General features: G+C 43.0%; 1 protein-coding gene across 1 annotated transcript in view; it reads left to right on the top strand.

The window, feature by feature from the left end:
- The first annotated feature begins 843 nt into the window (after positions 1 to 843).
- The window catches only part of cftr (CF transmembrane conductance regulator), a 33,788-nt gene continuing 15,292 nt past the window's right edge, over positions 844 to 19,339 (top strand). Inside the window, exons 1-12 of the mRNA XM_023429491.2 lie at positions 844 to 1,182; positions 2,387 to 2,497; positions 5,431 to 5,542; positions 7,164 to 7,379; positions 8,165 to 8,254; positions 10,495 to 10,658; positions 10,861 to 10,986; positions 11,802 to 12,048; positions 12,167 to 12,259; positions 14,084 to 14,260; positions 14,369 to 14,560; positions 19,119 to 19,213. Coding sequence (XP_023285259.1) covers positions 1,130 to 1,182; positions 2,387 to 2,497; positions 5,431 to 5,542; positions 7,164 to 7,379; positions 8,165 to 8,254; positions 10,495 to 10,658; positions 10,861 to 10,986; positions 11,802 to 12,048; positions 12,167 to 12,259; positions 14,084 to 14,260; positions 14,369 to 14,560; positions 19,119 to 19,213 — 1,676 coding nt within the window. The 5' untranslated portion in view covers positions 844 to 1,129. The remainder of the gene's footprint in view (positions 1,183 to 2,386; positions 2,498 to 5,430; positions 5,543 to 7,163; positions 7,380 to 8,164; positions 8,255 to 10,494; positions 10,659 to 10,860; positions 10,987 to 11,801; positions 12,049 to 12,166; positions 12,260 to 14,083; positions 14,261 to 14,368; positions 14,561 to 19,118; positions 19,214 to 19,339) is intronic.

The following is a 19,339-nucleotide window of genomic DNA, read 5'->3' as shown; positions in this document are numbered from 1 at the left end:
TTTTTTATCTCTGTTCCCACATGAAATGTCTGGAGGTTTTGATCCTCCCTGCTCCTGAAACTGTGCGTAACCTGACACTGATAACACGGTTTCAAGTTGATTTTTTAGATGTCCCGGAACTGTTTCTGCTACTCGGTGAACGATAGGGAGGCAGCTGAGTGGAGTGAAATAAAAAGCCACAGCTTAGATCAGTCCACCTGCAGCAGCGTCTGGAATAACTTTAGTCTCTGTTGTTTTTCTTTGTCTTATTTATGTTTTACATGAGAAGTATGATGCACAATGCACGAGAGAAGTAGCTAATGTAGGGACTTATTTTGCTTTTGATTTGACCGTTTCATGTTTCAATTTACAGATAAGGCTCTTAATTATGTTTCTGTCTGCTTTTTGTTTTTGCACTCATGGTTGTGATTTTAAAATTGTACACTTTTTGTAAAGGGGGTTTTGGTGTCAGAGGAAATGTAGGAAACCTTCCTTGTGCAAATCAATACTGTACATAGTCTAGTTTCACTGTGCTTTAACAGACATTAACCTTTAAAAGGAATTAGAAACTCAAAATGTAGACAAATCAGAAAGATTATTAAAGACACGGAGTGGAAATAATTCCACGGGCCACTGACCCCTGGACTGTATTGTTCCCTGCATTACCTGGCACTGTATATGGATCAATATCTGTTCAGGCGGCCTCGGTGGCGGATCAGCTGGGGGGGGGTTTGCCTCCTCAGCTTGTTGCCACAATATGCAAGCTGTGCTCGTCAGTGTGGAAATGACGTGTGTCTCCGCAAGTTTTGGCGAGCCCATAAAGGATGGACTGTCCTCTTCACTGTCACACTGAGGGAAGAGAGAACAGGACACCACGAGCCAGGAGAGAGAGAGAGAGAGAGAGTGGGACCTGACCGAGCGAGACTAACAGAGGATAGAGATACCAGTCTACCAGGGTTTTTTTGGGGAGGAAGATAACTGAGCAGTGACATCATATTTACTGGAGGCACAAAGTGGAGGCGAGGAACAGGCGGGCACCCTCTTCTCTTGCCTGTGGGAACGGAGCCACTCAGAGGGGGGGACGCAAATGTGAGCGACGCGCACGGACACGACTCAGGTGCAGAGAAACCAAACTGGCGGCGCACTTAGGATGCAGAAGTCACCTGTGGAAGATGCAAACTTCTTCTCCAAGTTTTTCTTCTGGTAAGGCACGTTTGTTCTTCCCCCGTGTGTCTGCGGAGCCGCGGTTTGTCTCTGGATGGTAAGGTGCAGACGCAGCTCTCCCCGTGAAGATAAGTGCAACAACAACAACAACAACAACAACAAAAATCACTATAACTGATATTGCACACGCTCGCGTGCGAGAAAAAAATCTGATACTGATCAATCAAACATTGCCAGTAATAGGTGCTACACTTGCTCCGTACCTCAGTTTTGCACGCTTGATTGAAGAACTTTGAATAGATGTGAAACACCGAGCTGGACCGGCACAGATTGTTTGGTGAGGAAAGTAAAAGTAACTGCGAAGCATAAAAAAAAAAATCGCAAGACAGTGCCGTCATACTGTCAGAGACCATCTTCATTCATCCTCTTTTATTGCCTCTGAGAGAAATAACACCAGTTTTTAAGTGGCGGCGAGACTCCGCAGAATGATCTCTTTATGGATCCTTATGATAGAAGTGCATTTGTGTCGCTGCCTCCAGGCGTAAAAATGCGCATCTGACGGTTTAAAACTGCGCTAAATGTTGAGTTGTGCTCTGATGAGGCATGCTCACATTGCGCACAACATTATTATGAACCATAATAACCAGTGGGGATTTAAAGTGCACCTATGGCACACATTAATACTTTTTAAATGTTGTTTTTCATCTCGATTTCTGAGCTTTAGTACTTTGACCTGTGGCATTTAATTTCCTCTAATACAGCACTGAAGTTCCATTGATGCATCATGTCCTCTCTCTCCTCACACAAATGAGAGGTCTCACAAGTCTGCTGTGTGTCACCTGGCTGGGACAGTCTTTCTTTTAAATGATTCAGTCACAGGGACCGGCAAACATCTGACTTTATCTCCCCTTCTCTGTCATTAGTCTGACTGTGAAACCTCAGGGATGACTCAGATTACAGCTAAAAAGCAGTTTACATTAAAAGTTCCAGACACTCCAACCCTGCAGGCTTTTCCTGTGACCACACAAAAACAAATACTGTGTCATCTTTCAGATATCTTCACCTGATCGACAAAAATGTATCTTCAGTGTGGTTGTTGATGTAGTGTCATATGTACCTGTACCTGTACCTCAGTTGATGTTCTAGCCAAATGTTCTGCATCTTAGCTTCTGCTCAAGTGCACATTCGCTGGCTTCAATCAGCCGCTGCCCGACAATCCGTCTAATCTGTGCTTTCTCTACAGGTGGATGACACCGCTGCTGAGGAAGGGCTTCAAAAAGAAGTTGGACCTGTCAGATGTGTACAAGGCTCCTTCGTTTGATCTGGCAGACAACCTCTCTGAGCGACTCGAAAGGTTTGTGCAGTTTACAGTAAGCTTGTGTACACGACTCGTGGGTTTGACCGACTGAAAGTGGAAATTTAAGGATCATTTACGTGGTTCCCTTTGGTCCAAACTGTGCCACACGCTTGCATGGCGAGGAAAATGTATGACGACTCTTAATTATCCATAGGACAGTGTTTTCATGTAGGCTTATTAAGGTAATGTCGCATCTTGCTGGGATAAGTTATGTCATTATAAATCCTTTTCAAAAGAATGATGTTGGTCCCTCAGAGTCAAACACCAAACGCTTCCTTGAAGAGCTGCCATTTTGCATTAATGTTCAGTCATTGCACACAGAAAACGGGGCATAAATTAGACCAGAATGCAATGCGGTGCGTGCAATGTCATCTGGCTGCACAGATAACTTACTTGTCGGTAGAGAGACATTCTGGGAAACCCATAAAATCTACAAATGGACAAAAAATTGCTCTGAAAATGTCGAGGTCAGCTACAGCCAATGCATGTAACAGGTACATTACACACTGTGCCTGGTGTGTGCATGACCAGTGTATATCAACAGAAACACATTCATTGGAGACGCAGAGAAGCAAGAACCCAGAAGTCTGCAGGCTTGATGTTTTTTCTGTACGTGCCCTTTACATGTGTTTACAGTATCAGACCATCAGCCGTCCTTCTCTCAGAGTCAAGTTAAAATATGGGCTGGCATTTAAACGGGGCTAGACATAAACCAAACCTGTGTGTGCCAAACAAACAAGCAGACAACAGACGATGGACACGGTTTAACTCTTCCTTCTCTACTCTCTGTCTCTTGCTTTGTCTTTTTTCTCTTTGTACAAATCTTCTTTTTCCACCCTTCTTCAGTGATTTTCATCTCTCTCTGACCCTTATACCTGCTGCCATATTTATTTCTCTTTCTCCTGTTTTGTCTTGTTTCATTTGTCCCTCTTTTTCTTTGGTGTCCTGGATTTCTCTCTCTCTCTCTGCCTTTTTTTACTTTCTCTCTTCTTTTTCTTCTTCATTTTGTGTCTTTTCTTTACTCTCATTAAATCATGTTGCACTCCACAGTATTTGCCCCATAATCTTTTTTTCCCCATCATTGTCACTCTTTTCTATTCCTCTCCCGTTCTGCGCCGTCGCTCTTCCTTTTTTACAGCGCTAAACAAATGCCACATCTTTGACAGATCTTTCTTTTCTCAGGAGTCAGATGTTATCCCAAAGATTAAATACTTTTTTACCTTGCCTAACAACCGCAGCAGTGTCCCAAACCGGCCCCTGCCTCTCGGTCACCCAGGGGCCCGCGTCACGCTTAATGGTGCCAACAAGCCAGTTAATGTACATGGGTGTTAAAAAAGTTGACCTTTTAGAAAAGGGCCCAGAGCCCACCGGGTGATGAATGAGCAGCGGTGGGTGATTTCTTTTTTTTTTTTTTTTGCTTTCATTATTCCGATCAGGCCGACAGTGAGGGCTTCTGGGAATGTGAACTTTAACTTCCATTGCAGCACGCTGTGTACCGTCAGCCCCCTTCATCACCCGGCTTGGCTCAACTCGATTCTACGAGCTCTGCTGACTTTTTTCATTATGCTGCAAATTACAAAATCAGATATAAACAAGAGATAGAAAGACAAAAAAAAAAGCAGCTAGCTTCTAAATCCAAAAGCTCTGTTTGGATGTGCAGGGCTCCAACAAGGATACTTATATAGAACCGACCAAATTGGTTTGATACTGTGGTGGAATCGAAAAAACGCCCTCGTCACATTCGATACCTAAGAAGTTAACGAGCAAAATCGCATCAGCGTCATTGAGCAAATGAGCGTGCAGCACGCTCGGGCCGAGAATGAAGAGTCACAGTAGTTCTGATGTCGTTCGAGATGAGCATGAATGAGGTAATGACGGGACATGAATGAGTCGGTCTAATATTGTGGCTGAGTTTGCAATCTTTAAGCAAAGGGGATGGCTTTGGATCCTGCAGTGTGTTTCATGTGTGTAAAATGACACTGGAACTCATTGGGATCATTTTTGTAGAAGGTAATAACCAGAGGTCAGGGTTTCCTCTGGTCCCTAAAAGTTAACGTGGGCAGCCGGCCGCGACAGAATGACTGTAACAGTGAAAGGAAACACTTTCAGATTTCGAGCAGCATCGATGCAGAAACTGTATTTACTTTGCACCGGTCATGTCGTGGCTGATACTCGATCCATATAATAGGGTCAGTATCGACGCTGTTGCTGATCTCAGGGATCAGTTACGTTTAATCTGCAAATTGAGACGAATACACTGTTGAAAACTTCAACTTCTGTTTGTCTTTTAGAGCTCGGTAGAATCCATTGTTATATAACTTCAGGATATCAATACCTACGATAACTTTGTCCACTTACTCTGTTTTTTATCTCTCTCTTCCTCACTGGTCTGCCCTCCTTCCTTCTCCTCCTTTGCTCATCCTTTCTATTCTCCACTTCTTGTGCCATCACTCAGCGCTGAGCCGGTCAGCCAGATCACCCGGGTTATAAATGACGCCCGGAGAACAATGCAGCTACTTACTGTAGCTGTAACCGCCTGCCAGGGCGGTTGTGGGAAGTTAATCCAACAATACTGTGACAAGCTTGCAACAAGGTGTCCATTTGCCCCAATGAATTTCTTTCAAAATAAAAAATAAAGATGATTTCTGACAAATCTGCAACTTTAACAGAGAAATAAACAAATAAAAAGTTTATTGTGTTTGTGAAAATAAATTTAAATGCACCGCAGCTTTTCATTCTGTGGCTGAATCACCAGCCAAAATTGTAGAAAGGACTATTAAACACTGGACAGCTGGTCTATTGCCAACGTAGTAGTAGACAAATAGAATAGCAACAGCCAAGCGTTGCTGGCATTTGGCTGGTGGATGTGTTATTCTCCCACCCCTGCCTGCACTGCTGTTTACTGTGTTGTAACTCTGTCCTCCCTGCAGAGAATGGGACAGAGAGGTGGTGTCAGCCAAGAACAAGCCCAAGCTGATGCGAGCGCTGGCCCGCTGCTTCTTCGGCCCCTTCGCCTTCTTCGGTGTCCTCCTCTACCTCGGGGTGAGTCTGCCGCTCCGTCACCCGCACGGAGGAAACACTGACACAAGTTCAGATATAACACCCATCATTCCTTGTGCACTGTTCGGTGTTAGGTTCGTTTATTTGTTGGTGGAGTGAATAAAGTTTTAGTTTGAACTCAACACTGTATAAAATTGTGGAGGGGAATTGGTGACATCATAACCTTGATATCATTTCGCATTGGGGAAATGTGATGAAGGTGCGTTGTCCCACAACACACTTTCCTGTACGGCTTGTATAACCTTCATGGAAGAAAACAAAAGCCCGACCACCATCACCCACTAAACACACATCAGAAAACATGAAATTAGCATTTGTAGCTATTGTGTTGGAATTTAAAATTTACAACCTGTTGTTGTATTTGACAGCTGTTTTCCATGGGTGGGGCTGTATCTTTGCTTCGGCTTTTGGCTTCAACTGACTGGTTCAAAAGAATTAATTAAATTATAATATTGTTTGAGTTAAACATCCTTTTTTCAGTCAGCATCGGTACAGACAAGCCTGCAGCGAATAGTTTCTGATTTATGTTTTTATTTATTTGCTGTTTTGCATAGAAAATGATGACAGTCAATACTTCCTGGAGCCAAAAGTCTTTTATACATTGTTTACTTATTGTTTACCAGAAAATGTTTGGTATTTGACTTAAATGATTATTTAATTTTCCATATTATCAGATTCATTTTATGTTGATTTACTAATATTTATTGGCTTATTGTATAATTACATAATAATGCTATATTACAGTAGTTGGCTATACAACTGATTTTTATTTTTTGAATAATGTCCTGTCTTCCAAATGCTGTCAGACACTGATCCAGACAACTGTCCTCCTAATGACATTTATATTTTCAATTGTAATTTCTTCTACTTAAAAAATTGCCAAAAATTTTAACGGCACTGATTGTCGTTAAGTAAACAACACAAAAATACAGTTTTCAACAATAGTTTTAAACATTCCCAGGGTTTACATCCATCCAATTGCCAGCTCCGTGTGTGTGTGTGTGTGTGTGTGTGTGTGTGTGTGTGTGTGTGTGTGTGTGTGTGTGTGTGTGTGTGTTTCACCTGTTAACAGTGCTGTCCCAGTGGAAAGGGCCAACAGAACGACAGTGCTGTGACGTACAAACATCACAAGCATGTTGCACCGTAGTGCCACAAACCGCCTCACTGTCCTGGGCTTATGGGGAAGGGGGCAACAGCAGCCGTTGCATAAGTCAGTACAGTTGGAGGTGGTTGTCACGACGACGAGAATGCCTGTTAGGTGTTGAAGAGGCTGTGTGGGGAAAATGGAAAAGCTTTTGAAAAGGCTTTTAGTGGAAGCCGGAGGAGAATGTGGTTGTTGGATGTTCTTAAATATTTAGTAGAATCTCAATTATATTATGGTCAGTTGCACCTTGATGTAATTGTTATATAGACAAGTTGTGGATCCATTAATTTCTTTTCTTTTAATCAAACTTATATTAAAAAAGGAAGAAGAAGATTATACACCTTGGTAGAGGTGATTTCTGTTTTGAAAAACAGGAGTTCATTCAACGAGAAAGAAAAGTAAATAAAGGAAGTAGATTAAATAAACTTTTCTGTCCCGTTGTCCCATCTCTTATTGTAGGAGGCTTCCAAGACGGTGCAGCCTCAGCTTCTGGGTCGCATCATCGCCTCCTTTGACCCGTTCCACGCTCCAGAGCGGAGCCAGGGATACTTCCTGGCCCTGGGCCTCACCCTCCTCTTCATCGCCCGCTTCCTCCTGCTGCAGCCTGCCATCTTTGGCCTGCATCACCTGGGCATGCAGATCCGCATCGCCCTCTTCAGTCTCATTTACAAGAAGGTAAGAGGAGGGCGGCTTGTTTTGGAACGAAGACTCTGTTCTTTCTTTTTGTGTTTTGTACCTTTTTCATGTTTAAACTCAACTGGATGTGCATCAGGTGGTGTCTGGAGGTGATGGAGCTCGGACTGGATTTCATGAAGTTAAAAATTAATGCCCATTAATTCTGTTTTCCAAAATAATTAATACAAGACAAGATATTATGTAATTTATGCATTTTTAAAAAAATAAATGAAAACCACATAATTTGATGATCTGATCTTTTAATTATTATTTGCACAATTGAAAGTGACTTCATGTAGAGTTAGGGTTAGATGTTGGTAAATGTTGTGGAGTTGAAGTGTAACCAGTGGCGCCGAGGGCTTTTCCCCTGATAACACTGTCAAACAGTCGCTACTTAAAACTACTGCTGTAACATGTAGTTGTCGGTACAAGACAATACAACCCAGCTGATTAGATAGTAGATTTGTTTTTGTTTTTTTTTTATGAGCATTCGTCAGCTGAAACAACATTTTTGTTTTTTTCTTCATGTTGTTTTTAAGAGTCAGGCCGTTCAGGAGCTACCTCATCAGCTAAATGCTTCCACCTTGTTTATTAGCATGCATGACTGAACGTTCCCAGAAAGCTTCTCACATGAGGAAGTCCAGCAGTGGCAATCCTCAGGAAGCTGTAAGGGGGGTGGCGGGGTGGGGTGGGGGGGTGACAGCCTGGTGTCAAAACCTGGTCACGTGTCACCGGCTTCCTCTCATCCAATTCATCCCTGACCCGTGACCTTTCAACCTTTTCAGACCCTGAAGCTTTCCAGCCGAGTCTTGGATAAGATCAGCACCGGTCAGCTGGTCAGTCTGATGTCGGCCCACCTCAACAAGCTGGATGAGGTGAGAGAAAAACCCAAATGTTGTCGTTACATGACATATACACTGGAGCAGGTGTTTCTCTCCATTCCTCCATCCCATCAACTGTTGCTCAGAGTCATTTAGATGCTCCAAATCCAAATGTACAGTACCTGCCGTACACTGGCTGGCTGAGGTGACTGCTGCAAGGAATGCTCCAGGTGTATGAAGCTGTGTGAGCAGGTGTCCTGATTCCTTAACATCTCAAAGTGTCTGTCTGTCTGTCTGGACTCTCATTATTACGCCGTTGGATTTGGTTTTCACGTCTCATCACCAGTGACGGTGCAGAGCATTTACAGACTTTCCCTTTCCCGTGATCATCATTTAAGCATCGTATTTTTTTCTACTACTGATTAACTACTACATAACTTCAGCTGCAAACATGGCAGGGAAAGAAAGAAACGTGGATGAGGGTCTTACATGCCACAGCGTCCTGTTTTCACCTGGAGTACTTCAGCTGGTGTATCCGGCCAGGATAAGGTGTTTACATGTACAACACATAACTGGGATAGCATGAAAATATAAAGTAGAAATTCCTACTAATGATACGTGAAGTTCACTGAAAAATTTTGTTCGCAAAATCATATTTTTAGAAATAATATAGAGATTAATTGCAAACTTAAGATTTCAATGCACCATTTACTTCCAGAAACCAGTGCATGTTATGGAGGTTTCTGAAGTACACAGAGTGATATTTTAATAAAGTTTCAATGTGAAGAATCTTTGAAATTGACCTTTGGGTGCAGAAATCAAGTGACTGCTCTTTTAACTTGGAGCAGTATAGTAGTTTTCCACTCATAAATACCTGTTTATGTTGCTGTGGGCAGCATGAGGGAGACCCTCACTGACTTCAGTGAATCCATAACCAAACACTCAGCTTTGTGTTCTTCATGCTGAGGGTCTGGATCAATACACACACACACACACACACACACACACACACACACACAAAGGTGTGTGTGTGCAGAAGCAAAGTATTTTCTAACTGTGAATCGGCGTGGGACACAAATTTCTGATTAGGCAAGACGACATAGCTGGAGGGCAAGTGTGTGTGTTCTTATCTGTGGGTGTGTGTGTGTGTGTGTGGGCGTGTGTGTGTGTGTGGGCGTGTGGGCTGAACTGAGTCTTGCCCTCAGTCTCACTGAGGCGCTGAATGTGGAAACACTCTGTCACCTGCTTTGAGACAATTATCACCTGGCTTGGATGTGGCCTGGCTAATGCACCGCTCTCTGCTGGTGGGGGTTACCCAGTCTGGTTGTGTCTGTGTGTGTGTGTGTGTGTGTGTGTGTGTGTGTGTTTGATGAAAGAAGGGAAGTTGTGATATTCAGCAGAGTTGATTCCCTCAGGTGAGAAGATAAAGACGGAGCTTGTCGAGGTGAGAGCTGAGAAAGTTTCTCGTCTCCGCTGCAGCTGAGATTCATCAGCGCAGCATTAACTGGGATGAAAGTGAATTCCTTAAAAAACAAAGTTTGCTTTTGTTTGTTTGATACATTCCTGTTTTTGTTTGTGTCTTTTGTTCCTCGCTCACTTCTTCCCACACATTCATTCTGTTGCCCCACAAACTTTTCATCCACTGCCCTGCGGTGAACCCTGCACTCTGACCTCACTGAGGTAAATGAAGGTGTGGACACCGGCGATGCCTCACTGGTTGGATGACACCAGGATCAAGGCTCGACCGTGGTTAAAGTAATAAAGTCATATGAAGCATGCATTATGTTTGAGTAATGCATATTCACTCCTTCACTCCTTAAAACCACAAATGTATTTAAATAGACTCCTTCTTTCTTCTTCTACGACTTTGTATAATAACAAACCATAATATAACCCTCTTCCTGTACTCTCTGTCTGTACACCCAGGACTACATGTTCCAAACCCTCTTGTTTTTACCAAAATACAGCTGAAGACACAGTTGCTGTTTGTTGCTAGCTAGCGTAGTTAGCTATTCACTCTTTGTTGCACAGGGCTGCGTTTTGTTTATATTGATCCGAGCTCTTCAGAACTCCTGGCCTTTAACTTCTCTAAGCCTCCTGCTCAAACCTGCAGGCAGTGAGGGTATGAAATTCAAACACAGAAGCATAGGAACAGGTTTTTAGTGAAGTACTCCATGAACCCAACCTCCGACCTCTGACCTCTCCGTGGAGGAGCAAAAATATCTTTACAGCTTTCCAGTCACCTTTTTTTATGTACATTTGTGTCATCTCTGTGTGTTGTGTGTGTCCTCCAGAGTCTGGGTCTGGCCCACTTTGTGTGGATCACCCCCCTGCAGTGTATACTGTGTGTGGGTCTGATATGGGAGCTGATCGAGGTGAACGGCTTCTGTGCTCTGGCGACTCTGACCCTGCTGGGCATCATCCAGGCCTGGCTCTCGCAGAAGATGGGACCTCACCGGTGGGGAAACACTATCGCATATAATATATATGTATAATATAATATATAATAATTTTCATATGTAAAACAGTGCACGTGAACACATCATGCACATATGCTTGTATGTACGCACGGATTCATGTTCACACACATGGTTGTGCATTCGTGCAGAAATCTTCTTCCGTGTGTGATGCTGCTTTAAAAATCTGTCTCCTGCTGACAGGGCGAAGCGAGCGGGGATGATCAGCCGCCGCCTGGCTCTCACCTCGGAGATTGTGGAAAACATTCACTCTGTGAAGGCGTACGGCTGGGAGGAGGTGATGGAAACCATCATCAAGAATATCAGGCAGTAAGACACCACACACACACACACACACACACACACACACACACACACACACACACAAACACACACACACACACACAACTGCAGCAGTGTGTCATCTGGTCATTCAAACTCTTTGTGATTTAAAGGCTCTTTAATCATTTTAAACACCCTAAGGTCAGGTATCGGCAGGTTTAGGACCAACTTGTGTCAGATTCAGGGAACCCAGCTTAGTTTTAGTGTCATTGTTTGCAACGTGGAGATTTGAACCAGATCTGTTTTCATAAATTCACAGACAGTATAGAGGCCCCTAATCATATTACAGGTATCCTTTTTTATACTCCGTGTCCGGTATATTATGTGTCGTAGATATACTGTAATAAGTTGAACTGGAAAAAGACGCAGGCAGCACAGAGAAGTCAGCCGACATCACACCTGCAAGGCTTTGATTGTAGAGAGATGGAGTCGACCTGGTGCCACAAGTGAGAGAGAGATGTTAAAAACATGCGGTTTAACCTGCAGAACCACGCTGGCGTCACTGACGCCCGTCAGTGCCAGGATCAGGATCACTGTAATTGGCAAGTATATTAAATGTACGGGAAAGAGTTTTGATGTCATGGTGAAGAAAAAAATGTTGATTAGTATCAGAGCTGACACAGAGACACCAAGACTTCACATTTACCTGAAGATAGCAGCATGAAAAACTGATGCACTGGTAACCACGGTTGCGATGTTCATGAAAGTTCCTCCGCTAGCTTCAATATAAACTGAAACTACTGTGAGCTTTATTGGACTAGTATTATATTTATTTACTTCAACATTTTCCCCTCCCTCCTCAGGGACGAGATGACGCTGACGAGGAAGATCGGCTCTCTGCGTTACTTCTACAGCGCCTCGTACTTCTTCTCTGCCATCTTGGTCATCGTGTCGGCCATCGTGCCCCACGCGCTCAGCAAAGGCATCATCCTGCGGCGGATCTTCACCACGGCCTCCTACTGCATGGTTCTGCGAATGACGTTGACCCGCCAGCTGCCGGGCTCCATCCAGATGTGGTACGACACGCTGGCACTGGTGCAGAAGATCGAGGTGGGTCCAGAGAGGGGTGTGGGGCCCTGAAGGGCGTCGTCAGTCGCCGCATCAGTTTTTATACCTTTACGTCACCAAATCGACACGTGGTGTTGAGATCCTCTGTTTGTTTCCCCAGGAGTTCTTGATGAAGGAAGAATACAGAGTGCTGGAGTACAACCTGACCACGACTGAAGTGGAGCTGGTCAATGTGTCTGCGTCCTGGGACGAGGTTTGTTCGTGTCCTTGTGTGTCAGAACTGAAAGTGATATGTGGTGAAAATAAACTTTATCTAACGTGTAAACAACGTTGATTTAGTGACGTGCTGTCAAACGATGGGGAAGTGTTGTTTTATAGGAGGGATAACTGGTTGATGATGAAATGCTTCAACACAAAATCTCCTCCATTAAAAAGCTTTTGTTTTTTAACAGCTGACACAGGATTTTTTTATTCCTGCACAACACAAGTAAATTTGGTATTTTGATTACACTGTCTAGATCAAGTAAATAAGTTTAGGCATAATGGGAATCAGTGGAAATTAAAGTAAATTACATTTATTTAACAAGTAGCCAAACAAAATTCTAGATTTTGAATAATATTCCTGGACAACTTTCAGGATTATTTTGGATTACGTAACATGTGACTAAAACAAACTTAAACCCATCGCTGTGTCAAATAACTGTTTGTTTTTGTGCCTCTGTGGACAACAGGCAAAAGTTTTACTGGCTTTTATCTGTGACATTCACACACCTTGCGCTCTGAAGAATTGTTGATGCTGATTAATTATTAATGTCCTCGGTTTTGTGAGATCGTTCCAGGTAATGATCCCGAAATGATAAGGTTTATGGATGCTTTTGTTGCAGATGGATGTGTACACAGTGGAGAGCCGAGCAGAACAATAATCAGTTGTTTCTAAACCACGAGACAGAGCAGAGGGAGGAAACAAAAACTTTCTTATTTCTAGATGATAACAGGCTGTAGTGCATTCACTGTGTGTGTGTGTGTGTGTGTGTGTGTGTGTGTGTGTGTGTGTGTGTGTGTTACTGACATGTTTAAAGAAGCTAAACCCTAAATCCACCACATGCATTACAGGTATAAATGTTAAGTTCCCATCATGACTGGGAGTGGGTAGTATAATCTTATCTATAGGCAGAGGCTGTAAACTTGGTCTAACAGGTGTGATTCATTGACCACCCAATACCGTGAGAAAACCAACATCCAACTGTGTGTGTGTGTGCGTGCGCCCCCATCACTTTGCATAATTAATTACCCCTGGTGTCGTCACCAAACTTTGCTGGGAACACTGAATCTCCCTTTGAGACTCAGAGTTGTGTTCATCGCCTAATTCCCAGATTCTCCTCTTGCCTTCTCTTCTTCCTGGAATGTGCCACTCGCGGATGAATGGGGGGGGTGTTGCCTTTTCTTTACTGCTGACAGCATGTACGTCAGCTCATTAGAATGAGAATCGCGCGGACGAAACCTACACAAACCACAGCAAGCCCCAGCATTAGAGGAACGCTGACCCATGAAATGTCACGGGGGTCAATGATTAAGCCGTGGAGTCAAGCAGAGTTCCCCTTTTTTTTTTTTTCCAAGATGTGTCACCCGTTAATCTTTACACAGACGGTGACAGATGAGGTGAAATAAGGCCATTGTGAAGGTTCTGTCTTTGCAGAATCTCCTGTTTCTCACAGAGCAGTTTGGACTGATGTCACTGTCTTGACGGACACACTCACTCAGCTGTGACGCCGCCGTTACGTGATGTGTGATGTGTGTGAAAACTTAAAAACATAAAAAATATTAACAAATGCTGATGTTAGGGAGAAACGTTATGAAATGACGATTGTCACTGGAAGCATATTCTGAGCTGTTCACTTTCAAATGCAGTAACCTGTTTGAGCACAGATCACTAATTTATATCAACTTAACTTCTCTAATAAACAGTTGATATTTTTAATCGAACATCTGATAAAAAAAACAGAACAATGTGCCTTTAGATAGTTCAGTATAACCGCCATCTAAAAACACCTAAAAAACCTCTAACCTTTCCCTGCAGGGCATCGGTGAGCTGTTCGAGAAGATCAAGCAGGAGAACAAAGCGAACGGACACCCGAACGGCGACGCCGGCCTCTTCTTCACCAACCTCTACGTCACACCTGTCCTCAAAAACATCAGCCTGTACCTGGAGAAGGGCAAGATGCTGGCGGTGGCTGGATCCACTGGCTCAGGGAAGGTAGGAATCATCTCATCCAGTTAGTTGAGGTTCGGTCTCATCGCAGGTTGCTCTATGTGAGAGCAACAGCTTAATGCCTCAAGATTAACGCCCCCCAATTTCCTCCAGAGTTCCCTGCTCATGATGATCCTCGGAGAGTTGGTGCCGTCAGAGGGTAAAATCAGACACAGCGGTCGCATCTCCTTCTCACCGCAGACTTCCTGGATCATGCCGGGGACGATCCGTGACAACATCCTGTTCGGCCTGACCTACGACGAGTACCGCTACACCTCCATCATCAAAGCCTGCCAGCTGGAAGAGGTGCGTTCATTTTATCATATCGTTCGTTCTTTCTTTCTCTCCCTTCCTCTGCACATCAGTAAGTGCGCAGATCCTCCTGCTGTTTATTCAGAACTCCACATAATTTATAGAAGAAACAGCTTCAACGGTTTATTTTAAAGGTCTGCAAACGTTTCTTTTTTTCCAATCTCCTGAGAAGTTTCCTGGAACGAACCATTTTTATTTTGTACCAATTATAGGTGAAGCAGAGAGGGATAAGTTGGTACACTTCCAGGTTATTTCTAAACGCTAAGCTAGCACGACCTTGAGGCTTTTATTCAAAGGAGCTTAAATGTGAAATGTGTCTACAAACAAACATACAATTCAGCATAAACGACAAATACAGTTTCCAATAATAAATATTAGTAATAAATATCCGCTGGAGTTTAAATGGATGCACTGTCTGGAAGTCAATAATAAACTTAGCACAATTAACATCCAATGGCTTTATCATATTTAAGCGTCTAAGCAATTTAGCCAGTATATTCAGGAAACTTCAAACACATAAATGTCAGAAAATCTTACTTTAGTTACAGATGAACTTTTCGTTTCGTAGCAGTTTTATTTTCTGCAGTAAATTCATCTTTGGCAGCTTCCTGGGTCGGCTCTGTCGGAGCCTCTGCAGAGCGTCAAGGAGGTTCAGGTTTCCACCGTCCGCATTTACAGCCATTATGTCCCTCACACACACACACAAAGACACACATGCTCACACATTCTTTCTCATATGCTGATGCGCACACACGCACTCGGCGCTCTTATGAGCCCCAGCGCTGAGTGACGGCCTCTCAGCAGAATAATGTCTCCTCTGTTGCCATGGAAATCTCACGTTATTTCACTGGGATGGAATATGAGCTTGTTGTCGTCGTCCCCCCCCCCCCCCCCCCCCCCCCCGCGGTGGACGTTGCAGCACAGACGAGCTATATGCGTAGATGATCAGGCCTGTGATTTAATACAAAATTATATCATCGCATATGTTTTACATTGTTGATATGAAAGAAAAAAAAATGCTGCTTATATTAAAGTGAAGGTGTTTATTATTGTGGGAAACCCCTGAGCACTTTATTAGGAACACCTAATGTCATGGATTCCACAAGATGTTGGAAACTTTCCTCGGAGATTCTGCTCCGTGTTGATTTGACTGCATCACATCACTTCTCACACAGGTGATCTGTTCTACTGGGTTCACATCTGGAGACTGGGGAGGTCACTAAAGGTCACTGAACTCACCGTCGCGTGCGTGAAAACCAGCTTGACACCAGACTTTTGTTTTGTGACATGGTGCATCGTCCTGCTGGAAGTAAACATTAGAAGATGGTAAACTGTGGCCACACGGGGACGCACATAGTCGGCGACAATAGTTATAAAGGCTGTAGTATTCAAATGATTATTGATTAGTTTTGGTCATTCACATGAAGCAGGTTGGGTCCATGGATTGGTTGGTGGTTATCTGAGTTACTGCAGACTTCCTGTCAGCTCCAACCAGTCCGAGCATTCTCCTCATCAACGAGGAGTTTCCGTCTGAGCTTCCGTCTGAGTTTTTTTTTGTGTTTCCCACCATTCTGAGTAAAAACTCTAGAAACTATTGTGCATGAAAATCTCAGGAGATCAGCAGCTGACCTCTTGTCTGCAGGATTTCATGCACCGCACTGCTGCCTGAATGGACTGACTGAACGAATAAGCAGGTGTTCCTAATAAAGTGCTCAGCAAGTGTACACATAAAAATAATACTAAATAACATAAATGTTTTATGATGTAAAGAAATAGATTTTTGACCCAGTATCAGAAATGTTGACATCTTAGACACATTTGACCTGTAATGAAATCATTCATCTATTGTGGGAATATAAACACATGTAACACTGAGTAACGTAATAGCCAAATACATGAAAATGGTCAAAATCCCATTCTTGAAACACGTGTAAATGACAGTGACATTTTTTTAAATGGTTGATATTTTAAATGCACATTATTAGTATTATGTATACTGAAATTAAAGCAGCAGCTCGTGCTGTCATATTTATTTACCGCTACGTCCCATTTCCTGTGACACTGACAGTGCCTCAGTGGTTTTGACAAAAACACAACATGTTGTCATAGCAAACAAAGCTGACGGGCGATATTGACGTCTCCGTGTAAAAAACAGCCTCCATTTAGTCTTTGAGGAGAGGCGTCGATGAAACTGAAATAACAAAAGCAGCATTGTGAGCAAATGAAGTTTTCCTATGAGCTCTGTGAGTGTCGACGCCGACAAACACGAGACGATTTCCTCCTCTGGAGCTTCTGTTCAAACGGCCTCTGAAACGACAGTGTTGATGGCAGAGCATTGTTGGTTGTAATGTGCTATTTTCTCACGTCTTGTTCTGTCTTGGTCTGAGATCACAGCAGGTGCAGTTTAAAATTATTTCTGCGTTTAATTAGCACCATTTTGAAAACCAATTTTCCAGTGTAAATGGTTTTTATTTAAGGGCACGATCTGATCAAATACATTTAAGGTTGTCTCTCATAATAGATTAAAATCTTTTTTTTTTTTTTTTTACAGGATTATTAGTTGTATTTTTAGTTTTTTCTGTTTAAAATCTGTCAATCAGTTTGAGAGTGACAGGTTTAAACCTTGAGTTTCTAAATTTATTTATGTATTTATATATGATCTGATATATAAGTGAGAACTGAATATTCAAGCGATCAAAAATGAAAAAGAATTTAAAGGTTCGTTATGAATGGATAACTTCGTAAGATAATTACCAATAACTTTTAAAAGCACCAATCAGAAAACATGAATCCTCTGTCTCGCCAGTCGCTTCAATCGCTTTTACTGTAGGAAAAAATCCCCAAGGCAACCCTGACAGACGGGAGCGACAGGTGGAGCAGATTTGCCCAGACAGAGACGAGGCGGTTAGTGACGAGGGCTTGTGACTGTAACTCCTCACTATTGTTGCCCCCCTAAAGCACCAGACAGACTGCCATGGGTGGTCTTCCCTCCTGAAGCCGCTGGCACCCGGCAGGTGCTTTTTGTTCACAGCGACACACACAACATGTCTTTTTTTTTTTACTGTGCTGCCTTATTTTACAAGCTGTTAAACAACCTGTTAACTTGAATCCCCCTACGCCGCTCCGGTCAGGACAGCGGAAGCTGACAATTAAAAAGGTAGGAAGTTTTAACGATGATAAACTTGTGCTGTCACTTCATCCTTATTGGTGTGGGGCGTCTCTTGTCATTATCAACTGCCACCAAAAACACACTGTGTGTCTCCACTTGTGACATCCTTCATGCGCCTTTCTTTCCTCTCTGTGGTTTGTGCCTTTTGTGATCTGTGATCATCTGAACATAAACGACTCTGGTTTCCAGGTAAAAGGTCGTGTGTGTACAAACGGTGTCTTGGTGTTATACTGAGTAGTTTTTATTTTATTTATTTATTTATTTTGGTTGAAGCACGACAAAGAAAATAACATAATATAACGTTATTGCTATAGATTTATATTTGGGTTGCAGAGTTTTGTATTTGACTTAAATATATTTGGATTTATTGAGAGGGAGAGAGAAACAGAGAGAAAAGAAAGAGAAAAAATGTGCTGTGTTATACTTGGTTGGATACACAGTGCTGAGATAAATTACCATTAAAATAACAATTTTTTAGTTCTTATACAGTTACAGTTTCATTAAACTGTGAAATAACACATTTATTGTGCATGTTAGCAGATAAAGAGTTAGAGCAGTAAAAATGTTATTTGTTTAAAGCGCTTGCAAGCGTCCTGACCCAGAACACATTGTAAAGAATCAGCCTGTCACTAGATCACAAAACTCCATCTATGAACTAAACATTTGCGCAAACACCTCATGGAATAAAACTCCTACAAAAAAAAAAGAAAAGAAGATCTGCAGTAGTTTTTGCTGGAGTCTCTTTTAGGTTAAAACTCAACACAAGGACACTGTGCAAGGACAACCAGCCCTCATACAGTGCAAAGGGGGAAGTTCTAATAAAATATTTCCACCATTCAAGTGGTTAAAAACTCATCAGGAGCTGGAGACACAAACAAAGCTTTTGCAGCCTTGCATATTGCAAACATAAGATAAAGGTTTAAAACATTATCATCAGCTGAACTTCCGCACTTAAGAGCCGTCAGCGTTCCTCCTCGTGGCCCAGTGTTGATGTTGTTTTCATTCCAGAGTTATCAGCAGTGAGTGGATACAGTTAAAGGTTTACAGTATGTCTTCAAACCACTGACCTAGTTTCAGTAACTGCACCATTTAGCTCACCGGTAGCACGCCAGACACCCTGGTTATTCCATATTTAACTGACGTACCGAGGCAGTGCAGCGGGCAAAGAATCCAAAAATGTAGAAAAGAAATAAATAGGAACCGAAAGAAGAAGCAGAACTGATCAGTTTTACCTCCATAGACAACCACAGTGAAGCCAGTGGAGGCTGATATGGAAGAGTTGGTTTCACCGTCTGCACTGTCGGACAATAAAATGCGTGTGTGTGCGTGTGTGTGTGTGTGTGTGTGTGTTTACCCCACTGACCCCCTGGTTTCCCTCTCTAGGACTTCGCCTTGCTGCCTGAGAAAGACAAGACGCTCGTCATCGAAGGAGGGGTGACGCTCAGCGGGGGTCAAAGGGCTCGCCTCGGCCTAGCCAGGTACTTCCTGTTTCACCCCCCCACCCCCCTGTCTGTCGTTGCAGATCACCTCTGCTGATTAGTTATAATTACTGTCTCTGCTTTATTTAACCGTGTTGTTTTGCAACGGACAAAAAGAGGACGTGA

This window comes from Seriola lalandi, unplaced genomic scaffold, assembly GCF_002814215.2.
Source record: "Seriola lalandi dorsalis isolate HSWRI2012SDOR001 ecotype SW California unplaced genomic scaffold, Sedor1 jcf7180002054894, whole genome shotgun sequence".
In the NCBI taxonomy this organism is placed as follows: domain Eukaryota; kingdom Metazoa; phylum Chordata; class Actinopteri; order Carangiformes; family Carangidae; genus Seriola; species Seriola lalandi.
Note: the sequence above shows the minus strand (reverse complement) of the source record. Positions and strands in the feature narration are given on the sequence as shown.